Source organism: Lynx canadensis, chromosome D1, assembly GCF_007474595.2.
Source record: "Lynx canadensis isolate LIC74 chromosome D1, mLynCan4.pri.v2, whole genome shotgun sequence".
NCBI classification, from domain to species: Eukaryota; Metazoa; Chordata; class Mammalia; order Carnivora; family Felidae; genus Lynx; species Lynx canadensis.
The window spans coordinates 100,933,972-100,945,298 of NC_044312.2; the positions used below are offsets into that span (position 1 = coordinate 100,933,972).

Sequence of the window (11,327 nt, forward strand, 5' to 3'; positions counted from 1 at the left end):
TTCTAAATGTTTATTTATTTTGAGAGAGAGAGACAGAGAGAGAGCAAGCAGGGGAGGGGCAGAGGGAGAGAGAGAGAGAGAGAGAGAGAGAAAGAGAGAGAGAGAATTCCAAGCAGGCTCCACACTGCCATCATGGAGCTGGAGGTGGGACTCAAACCCACGAACAATGAGATCATGAGCTGAGCTGAAATCAAGAGTCAGATGCTTAACCGACTGAGCTACCCAGCGCCCCTACTATGAAGTATTTTTAAACGGTACTGTAAAATTCCTTCTACAATCAAAACTGAAAGAACAAATAGAAACTAGCTGCAAAAGCTTTTTACACTTTGCCTCCTACTCCCCTATAGCACAAAAGTTAAAGTCATTCAGCCTTCCTGGAGAATTTCTGGCTCGAGGTTATTTCTAAGAAACCAAAACAACATTCCTGCGCTTTGCGGTTATAGGGAGCGTTAGCTGTCTCCACACGACATAATCTGACCCCTGTGTACATTTCTCACCTTGCTTCTTGCCACTCTACGTGGACCACTATGTTCCTTGAAAATACCATGATAGTCCTGTTTTAGAGTCTCCCTTTCTAGAATCTTCATCGCACTCATCCTCACGTGCCGTTTCCTTCTGATCATTGCTGTCATTTATTGGTGTTCTCATCATTAAAAGTATTAAAGTTATTAAAAGTATTAATATATTTCATCACTTTTCCTCAACAATCAGCTGAAATGCTATGGGCTAATAGAATCCTTCTCTTCCTACCCAATATGAAGGACCCTCCACAAAATAACCAGAGCCTTCCATTTCCACAGACTCTGTTCTAATGATCACTCCCTGCCTTTTGTTTGTTTGTTTTTAATTACTTATTGATTATCTCCTTGTTCCCCCCAACTATCTGAACTTGGCTGTTTGGGCAGGGGAGTGGGGAAAGCTCTTCCATTCTATAATCATTCAACAGACATTTATTAAAAACCTAACAGATGCCAGGCATAAATAAAACAAAAGTCCTTCCCACGAGATGTCCAGTACAGAGAAAGCTGGCAAGCAGCCAAAGTCAAATGACGTTTATGTAAAAGCAATTATACTGTTGATCATTTTTACTAAGAAAATAAGGAAGATGTCGGCGTAGGGATTACGGTAGGAGTGGAGGAATCTTTAACAGAGGTGTGAGGGGGGAGGCTCTATGAGGTGATAGTGCTTCATCTCTTAGTTTGAAGCTGTAAATTGGGGGGAAACAGCCACCTGAAGAGGAGGAGGGCTTGCTCTCAGAGAGAAGCAAAAACTTGAAGAGCTGTGGGGGCAGGTGAAAAAGTCCCACAACTGCTGACGGACAGTGAAGGAGGAGGTGAGGCGCTCCAGATGTGGACTTAGAGGCAGTAGAAAGATTAAGTGGAGAATTTTACCACAAGGCAGGATGCTTCTAAAGGCAATGGGAAGCCAAGGAGGGTCGAAATCAGTAGCAGATCATAATCCTTTCACAAATCCATGGTCCTTAAATCCTAAATCATAAAGAACTTTATATTGTTAAGAAATCCCTCTGGCCGCTAGTGGAGAATGGACAGTTTATTTCTCACACGTGTCTGAAAGAATTCCTCTTTATGGGAGACATGATGCTCTTAGCATGACACGCACCTGCCAACAAAAGCCCCCCTTTTCCCCCACAGTTTCCCCATGGCAGTTTTCACCTCTGCGTTCCTCAGGGTGTAGATCAGGGGGTTTAACATGGGCGTGATGATGGAATCAGACACGGCCATTGCCTTGTCTATGGGGTAGGTGGCCACAGGCCGCACGTACAGGAAAATGCAGGGCACGAAGAACAAGACGACCACAGTGAGGTGGGAGCCACAGGTCGACAGGGCTTTGCGCCGCCCCGCAGAGCTGCAAGACCTCAGGGAGCAGAGGATGACCACGTAGGAGGCCACGAGGATAAGGAAGATGGTCACACACATCACCCCACTGTTGAGGATGACTAAGAGACCCAGGGCGTGGGTGTCCATGCAGGCGAGTTTCAGCAATGGGAACAAATCACATATGAAGTGATCGATGACATTGGGACCACAGAAGGGTATTTGATACATGAAGAGAAGCTGTATTGCTGCGTGGATAAACCCCCCGACACAGGCGCCTCCCAGCAGCAGGCGGCACACCCGAGGGTTCATGATGCTCGGGTAGTGCAGGGGCTTACAGATGGCCACGTAGCGGTCATAGGCCATCACGACGAGAAGGATGACCCCCACACCACCAAAGAAATGCTCCGCAAAGAGCTGGGCCATGCAGCCTTCAAAGGAGATGGTAGTTCTCTCGGAGAAGGAGTCCACGATCGTCTTGGGGGCAATGACAGAACAGTAGGTGGCGTCCATGAGGGACAAGGAAGTGAGGAAAAAATACATAGGTGATCTCAGGCTCTGACTCGTGATCACGGTTACCACCATGAGTAGGTTCCCCAAGACCGTGGACACGTACAGGATTAGGAACACAGCAGAGAGCATTTTCCGCAGCTCTGGGTTCTCTGTGATGCCCAAAAGAATGAATTCAGTCGCATTGTTCGGATTCTCCATTTATTGGGTGCTTATATGAGCTCCAGCTGGGAGCTGGAAAACCTAAAAATGCAACATATGATTTATAATTAGTGATTGTTGGCCTCATGTCTTTCCAGGACCTCAGGGACCTTATTATTTGTTTGTATGCATTTATTCACTATCCAAGCATTTGGATCTTAACAACATGCTAAATGAAGAGTTGAAAAGATAGATACTTCATTCATGCCAGCCTCTCCATGACATTTCTCCTCTTTCTTTATTTAAATGGTTCTTCCATGTCATATAGTTTTCCTCTTCCTTTTCCTCCCTTTCTTCTTATTAATAGCCACATTTTTTGAGTGCTTATCTTACTCCAGGTACTAGAATAACACTGTGATGTTTTTTTGTTTTGTTTTGTTTTGTTTTTTGTTTGTTTGTTTGGTTTTTTTTGTTTTGTTTTTTACAGATGATGGAGCAGACCCTCATAGAGTTTAGGAGACTTAGCCAAGGTTGCACAGCTCGTAAGTGGTGAAGCCAGAACATGGGCCATACTTTTTGACTCCAGAATCAGTGCCCTCAAATATCAATATTGCTTCCTTAGTAATTATTCTGTAAGTTTATCATTTGCTAATCAGTGCGCTAATTACAGTGCGATATATTATCCTGTTTTATCCATACAACACCCAGTGCTCATCCCAAAAGGTGCCCTCCTCAATACCCATCACCCACCCTCCCCTCCCTCCCACCCCCCATCAACCCTCAGTTTGTTCTCAGTTTTTAACAGTCTCTTATGCTTTGGCTCTCTCCCACTCTAACCTCTTTTTTTTTTTTTTTTCCTTCCCCTCCCCCATGGGTTCCTGTTAAGTTTCTCAGGATCCACATAAGAGTGAAACCATATGGTATCTGTCTTTCTCTGTATGGCTTATTTCACTTAGCATTACACTATGGAACTGTTCCACTACTTCTTAAGAGAACAGATGATACGGTGTTTCAAGAAAGTTACTGTTGCAACCCAGAAGAAAAGCTGCAGTGAAGACGTGCCTTGTATACTACTGGGAACGACTTTTTAAAAAAATTCCTTTACTTTGAGAAAGAAAGAAAGAGAGAGAGAATGGGCATGAGAGGCAGAGATAGAGAGAGAGAGAGAGAGAGAGAGAGAGAGAGAGAGAAGAGAGAGAGAATCCCAAGCAGGCTCCACACGGGGCTAGATCTCAAAACGGTGAGATCATGACCTGAAGCGAAATTCAGAGTTGGACGTTTAACCCACTGAGCCATCCAGGCGCCCCACTCCTGGGACTTTTTAAGCAGAGGATGGCTGCTATACCTTAGGAATTTTCGAGAGTATAGCTTCAACTGATGCATGGAGTATACCACTGTGTGAACGCTGAGAAGTTCCTCACACAGTTCGGCAACCCCACCCCACCCCACCCCACCCCACCCCGTGCACAAAATGCAGAGCGCCCACAGGTGATCGTGGCAGTGCCATTTATTCACATTGCTTAACCTCCTCCTCTCCCTCCTGACCCAGGAACTGAGATCTTTCTTGTAAGGATGCTTGTGAATTACAAGGAACACTGACTCCAGAGTCAGGGAATGAGACGTGAGTTTTACTCCATGTTGTGTCACTAATGTGGTCTGCCATTTGGGCATGTTGCTGGCATCTCCCAGCCTCAGTGTCCTCACTTGCAATATAAGGATGGCTCACTAGATGAGTAACAACAAAGGACTCTGTTGCCTTCTCACAAAAGCACTCATCTCTTAATTGATTGTATTGATTGTTTAAGCCCCCCCCCCCCCGGGTACGTTTTCTTAGAGAGGCGATTTATTTCAAGTTAAAAAAAAATTGAGGGACACCTGGGTGGTTCAGTTGATTGTCAGCCTCTTGATTTCAGCTCAGGCCATGGTCTCGGGGTTCGTGAGTTCGAGCCCCACGTCTGGCTATGTGCTGGTAGCAGAACCTGCCTGAGATTCTCTCTGTCCCTCCCCCCACTCATATTTCTCTCTCTCTCTCTCTCTCTCTCTCTCTCTATATATATATATATATCTCTCCCTCTCTCAAAATAAATAAATAAACTCTAAAAAATTGGAAAGCCACCACTCTAAGTAATATCTAATGTTCCATTTGTCTTATGGCTTGGGGCTTGAGTGACTTCATATCCATACAGTATAGAATTGAATTTTTCTTTGTAACATTCAGCCCAACACCAGCACCTTCCCCCTTAACTTATTCAGCTTCATTTCTCCGTTCTCCTCATTTTGTTTATTTCACTGTCATCCCATCCACTTCCTGCCAGACTCCTAGCATTTCTTTCCACAGCTTCCTTTCTGTTTGCAGGGAATGTCACTGGATCCGGACCCAGCAGACCTGCCACAAAGTCACAGCCAGGCCACTTACTGGCTTAGTGATCTCAGCCTCTGTAAGCCTCAGTTTCTGCAGGAGCACAATCACTAAAACAGAAAGACATACATAACTCACAGAATAATGGACATAAACTCACAGGATGAGAGGGGGCCAGAGAGAAAGACCTCAGAGGGAAGGAGAAAGGGAAATGGAGGGAGGGAGAGAGAGAGAGAGAGAGAGGAGAGAGGAGGAAGCTGAATTGGAAAAAAGCCATCAGAGAATCTCTTAGTAATTCTTTCCAGAATGCCTATGAGCAGTTTTTAGAAAACTACACATTTTATTTTCCAGTTTTCATTTCTAAATAAACATTCATCCATTTAATGTTGAAAAATTTTCTCAAAAGGAAACCAAAGTAGATCAAGCAAAATAACTTAATCTGATTCAGGTGTGCACTCAAGTTCATAATCAGGGTTCCTTATTCAGAGAATAAGTATTGCTTACCGATAAAGCAAACAAACAGGTATCGAGTGCGAATTACTGACATACTTTAAGAGTAATAGACACGTATGTACGTAATCAATGTAATTAATTCACTTAATGTTATATTTGAAAATAATTTCTAAGCTATAATTCTATGCAATAACTGAAACCTGCATATGAAATGCTTACACCAAACAATGGAGATGATTCTTAGAGCTTAGATTTTACAGTTGGTCAACAATGGAGAGTGGCATAACTAAAGATTCTAAGGTCACTTAACCTAAGATCTTACCAAACTCAGGATTCTGTCACATGAAGTAAGTTCAGAGAGTCCAAGAACCAGGTGCAATTTTTCTCACTTGGTTTTTCTAACCGTGGAGGCAAAGTCTCTAGGATATAAACAAGGGAAAAGCCATCATCCACTTTTTACATCTTGGCCAAATTTGTAGAACTGGGATTTGTATTGCTTTCAAAGAGAGAGTTAAACAGGAGACTTAAGTAGGTATGCTCTTAAGGAGGAAATAACCTTTCTCCAAGGGATTACCAAGGGATTTACATTTTCTCCAATTAAGGACAACTGCTAAAAGATATCCAAGTACAGTGCTTACCAAATCATTCAGGTTTCTTTTTGAACCCTAGTTGATTGTATTCTTAGGTCAACGTAGACACGGCTCTTGTTCAACTTCTTAGAAGATACATTATGAAATTAATGTTCTCCTTTTGGCAAAGAGGATCTGTTTGGGCAGCTGTGACATACCACAGACTACATCATTCTAGTTTCATCCCCCGAGGCCGATTCTCCACTGATGAAGGTGCTAACCCCCGAGCCAGTGAATTCTCATCCATCTGCTGTAACAATGTGGTATTCCCAGGGGACAGGATCATTGCTGGGGTCAGACCGAGCCGCTTCACAGCAGAAGTAGAGGTCAGTCTCAACAATTGAGTCATTTGTTCCTGCACTGTGACCCGTAGGGTAGTTATAGGGGAGCCACATGTGTTAGCATCCAACAGAGCCATGGGTTTTGTAACAGGATTTTTTTCCCTCCCTTTGGAATGATCTTTGTAAATCTTAAGAAGTTATTCAATGGCAGTTGTTACCCTTGAGCAGTTCCACACATAAGTGGAAGGTCGAACTTTGGTTCTATAAAAGAATTCCTAACCTATCAAGATTCTCTACTCTGAGACAGTCAAACTGACTTACATCATCTCCTAGGGTCCTACTTTTTCCTGATTTCCTGTTGACAATTTTTAATTTTTGTGTCTCATTCATAATTATTTTGGCACCCTTCCCCCACTGAGTTCGTGGTGACTCCCATTCATTGGTTTCGATAAAACATAAATACTATACCCTGGGTTAAATGGTATTTTTTTAGTACTTTTCGAGTGCTGAATGTTGAACTGTTCTTACTTGTATTCCAGCCTCCCAGGCAGGACATGACTATCAAATGGCAGAAAAAGGCCCGGAATTTTATTATTATTATTATTATTATTATTAATTATTTTAAGTAGACTTCACATTCAGCACAGAACTTAGCATGGGGCTTGAATTCACGACCCTGAGATCAAGACCTGAGCTGATAGCCAGAGTCAGATGCTTAAATAACTGAGTCACCCAGGTGCCCAGGAATATTTTATTCTTTTTTTTTAATGGTTATTTACTTACTTGGAGAGAAAGAGAGAGAAAGCGCATGCAAGCTGGGGAGGCGCAGAGAGAGAGAGAGAGAGAGAGAGAGGGAGAAGGAAAGGGAGAGGGAGAATCCCAAGCTGGTCCCAAGTTGTCAGAGCAGAGCATGATGTGGGGCTTGATCTCACAAACCCTGAGACCATGACCTGAGCTGAAATCAAGAGTCAGATGCTAAACCAACTGAGCCACCCAGGTGCCCATGTATTAGTTTATTCTTCCTCCAGTTTCTGCTGCCTCTAATTTGCAGCAACAATTGCAACTTTTGTCTTTTTTTAGTAGTTATGTATTGCATGTAATATATTACAGGAATAAGACTTTTTCGAGGCAAATATAATTGCCCAAAATGGAATAAACAAAGTGATCCTTAATACCCAGATTCCCAGCAGTGGGGATGTCACTTTCTAGCAATAACAGATCTTCAGCAGATTCAAAGGGTAAGAGGGGGTTGAGAGACGCATGACGCTTTTGAGAAAGGTATTTTGAGAATTGAACATAAAAGATAACATTCAGAGAATCTTTACACGTTACTCTGTCACGTATGTATTTTACATTTTCATGGAGGGACATTACTGCTGAAAGTTACAGGTGATGAAGTGTGACAATTTTGTCACAATTTTCCAAAGAGTAAGTCAAATTATTTTTTAATGGCCAAAGGTATAATTGAAGTTGAATTAACAAAAATTACCTACGGGAACTTATGCCGCAAATAATGCTATAGTATAGTACACGGAATATTAGATTGAAGTTTAAACATATGAATTGCAATACTTCGTGTGCTACTGATCAGCCGTAGGTCCTTGGGCGTAAAGCAATTATTAATCTTCTCTAAGTCTTATTTGCTCATCTGTTGCTAAGAGCTGAAAGGGATGGTCTCTGAAGTCTCACCTTCCAAATCCCTCAGGAGTATAAGCGATGTGAAGAACCCAGTTTCCATGGAGACACCAAGATGTAGGGAGTATGCAAAACGTGGCTTTTAGCATTCCACCGTATCTTCTAAAGTGTAGGTGGGTGGAAGAGAGCTCAAGGGAGCCCATGCAAGGTGCCAAATATAAGCTTAAAATATGCTCTATAGCTGGTCACAAGAAAAAAACCAATCTGCTTTCCAGGTAGGAAGATCTTTAAAGGCTTTATTAATGTGGTAAAGGAAAGAAGAGGCAGAATGGGAATTCCTTGGTAACTGGAATGACGTCCATCCAGGAATAGAGTGACCATTTTATCTGATACTCAATTTTCCAAATGTATTAAGTAACAGAAATTTTAATATGTTTTAAAATGTTCACATGGTTTATAGTAATTTATACATAATGAGATGTTTTGAAGAGATGTCTGAAGTTCTGTGTCTTGGTGACATGTTGAAATCTAGTCTAGATCTGTTCAATTTTAGTTCGATTTGTTTTCACTACACGTGACCAAGATCTGAATCTACCGAGGTTTTTTATATTTTATTTCTAGGGGCGCCCGAGTGGCTCAGTTGGTTAAGCGACCCACTGCGGCTCAGGTCACGATCTCGCGGTTTGTGAGTTCGAGCCCCGCGTCGGGCTCCGTGCTGACAGCTCAGAGCCTGGAGCCTGCTTCAGATTCTGGGTCTCCCTCTCTGCCCCTCCCCTGCTCACGTTCTGTCTCTGTCTCTCAATAACAAATAAACGTTAAAAAAAAAGTCTTATATTTTGGTTCTACACGTTAGAAATCTATTCTTTCCAAAAATAGTTACGGAGTAACTACTATGTGCCAGATCTATTTTAGGTGCTCGAGATATAACAGTGAACAGAACAAAGATTCCTGACCTCATGCGCTTAGATTCTAGTGAGGGTAAGAGAAAAATCAACAATAAACACACGAGCAGATGGTTTGTTTCGTTACAAGTTTACACGTACTGTGGAAAAATACGAAGGGGAGGATGGTAAGGATCATCAGGGCTTGGGGGGGGGGGCAGCCTGCAATGGTGCTGTGTTGTGTAGTATTGTATTTTATAGTGTTTATTTTTACTGAAGTATAATTGGCATACAATATCCTAGTGGTCTCAGGTGCATGTAATAGTGATTTGATATTTTTATACATTATGAAAATGATCCTCATGGTAAGTGTAGTTTCATTCTATCACCCTACAAAGTTATTACAACATTACCGACTCTATTTCCTGTGCTGTACATTATATCTCCATGGCTTACAGTCTGCAACTTTAATAGGTGGTCAGAGTAATCTTCAAGGAGGACATCCTGTTTGAATAAATACTGGAAGAGAGTGAGGGTATACACTGAAGAAATAGGTTGGAACATTTGAGGCCAGTGAGATTGGAGCCCAGAGAGTACCAGATGAGGTCAGACAGGGAGTGGTGGGTTCGGATCATGTAGGTCACATTAAGTGACTTTAGTGTTTTTTTTTTTAACGTTTATTTATGTATTTCGAGAGGGGACGGGGACACAGAGAAAGAGGGAGACAGAGAATCCCAAGCAGGTTCCGCACTGTCAGCACAGAGCCCAATGTGGGCTTGATCCCAGGAACTGTGCGCTCATGACCTGAGCAGAAATCAAGTCATACCCTCCACCAACCGAGCCAGCCAGGTGTCCCAAATGACTTTGTTTTTTTACGAGAGTGACGAAGAGCACTGCTGGAGAGTTTTAATCAGAGGAGAGACAAGACCTGACTCTCGGGTGACATGGTCACTTTAGCTGCTTAGATAGGATGTGACTGGGGTTACATGAAGGCAAGGCAGTAACTACAGAAGCAGGGGTATCCCTGTGGATTTCAGTGACCTCTGTTGGGAATCCACATGACTATAACTCATTCTTAATAGTGAAGATGGTGAGAAACATCAGGTCCTGCCTATGTTTTGAAGGTAGAACTAACAGAATTCTGTGTCAGATTGGAATGCGCAGTGTGAAGAGAGAAGCAAAGAGTGACTTAAAGATCTTGACCTGAGAAATTGCTAGGATGGACTTGCCAACCGCTGAGAAGACAAAGCGCTGAGAGAGGAGCGTGGTGGTGGGGTTGGGGGGGTGCGATGTGTGGCAGTGGAGCCAGGGGTTCATCCTTGCAACATTCTGAAGGTGAGATTTTATTAGACAACGGAGGGGAGATTTGGTCAGGTGGTTAGACATACAAGTGTGGCATTAGGGAGCACTGTCTGGGACGCAGATATAAACTTGTGAGTGTCAGGCAGTTAGATAACGTTTGAAGCTAAGGGATTGGATGCATTTACTGAAGCTGTGTATTGACGGAGGAAAAGGGGACCTGGGACCCGCAACCTTAGGAGTCAGAGAGAAAAGGCAGAATCAACAAGAGAAGGAAGAGAGGGACCAGTAAAGTAGAAGGGAAATCGAGAAGCCAAGGTAAATAGGAAGCCAGTGGACAAAGTATATCAAGGAAATAAAAATGGTAACCATCTCTAATACTGCAGGTAGATCTAGTAAATCGATGGCTGAGAGCTGGCCATTGGATGTAGCACTGTGGAGGTCATTTGCAACATCGACAGGACGTGGGGTAAGGTGGAGTGCTGGGGCACCTGCCCGGTATTGGACTGAGAGGGATCAGACAGAGAAGGTACCAAACTCTCCCAACATATGTTATGAGGAAGGCGGAGAAGTTAATGCAGAAAGCAGCTGGCAAGGAATAAGCTTGAGAGAAGGGGCTTTTTAAGATAGAGGAAAGGATGGGATGGTTCCATGATGATAGGGAATGATCCAGCAGAGATCAAAAGGTTCTAAGGAAAGATGGGGAATTATCAGACCGCTGCTCTCGTGTAGACAGGAGCAACACAAATGGAGGCGCTGGCTTTAGATGGTACAACAGATGCTTAATAGGGAGCAGAATTCCAATGTAACAGGCAGGGCGGCTGGTTACGTGGGTACAGATGCTGAGGTGAGGAGATGGGGTGATGTGTTCGTACAAATTCTTTTCTGATTGTTTCATAGTTTCTGAACGAATTAGAAAATAAAATCATCAGTTGAGACTGGGAAAAAAAAGAAGTTATCAGGGGTTTACAAATAGAAGGGAATTGGGGCACCTGGGTGGCTCAGTCAGTTAAGTGACCAGCTCTTGATTTAGTCTCAGGTCACGATCTCAGGGTCTTGGGATCAAGCCCTGCTTCGTGCTCTGTGCTGAGAAACAAACCTGCTTGAGATTCTCTATTTCCCTCTCTCCCCTTTTCCCCTGCTTGCTCTCTCTCTGTGTCTCTCTAAAATATATTTACACAATGTAAAGTACAAGAGAAGATAAACAATCCTTTAGGACACACCGTTATCCACCAATAGTGCTACCAGTGAAAGGACAATCCCTTTAGGACAACAGAGAGTAAATGGACTGTGGACCTGTGGTG

The 11,327-nt window shown here is 43.1% G+C and overlaps 1 protein-coding gene across 1 annotated transcript; it reads right to left on the reverse strand.

Moving 5' to 3' along the window:
- Positions 1-1,604: 1,604 nt before the first annotated feature.
- LOC115526370 (olfactory receptor 4C6-like) lies at positions 1,605-2,546 on the reverse strand. The gene has a single exon (XM_030333781.1). It carries the CDS (start codon positions 2,544-2,546, stop codon positions 1,605-1,607), a length of 942 nt encoding a protein of 313 aa, XP_030189641.1.
- Between the last annotated feature and the right edge of the window lie 8,781 nt (positions 2,547-11,327).

Excerpts from the sequence above, each read along its gene's own strand:
- LOC115526370 (XM_030333781.1), bottom strand. The coding sequence starts at position 2,546 with ATGGAGAATCCGAACAATGCGACTGAATTCATTCTTTTGGGCATCACA.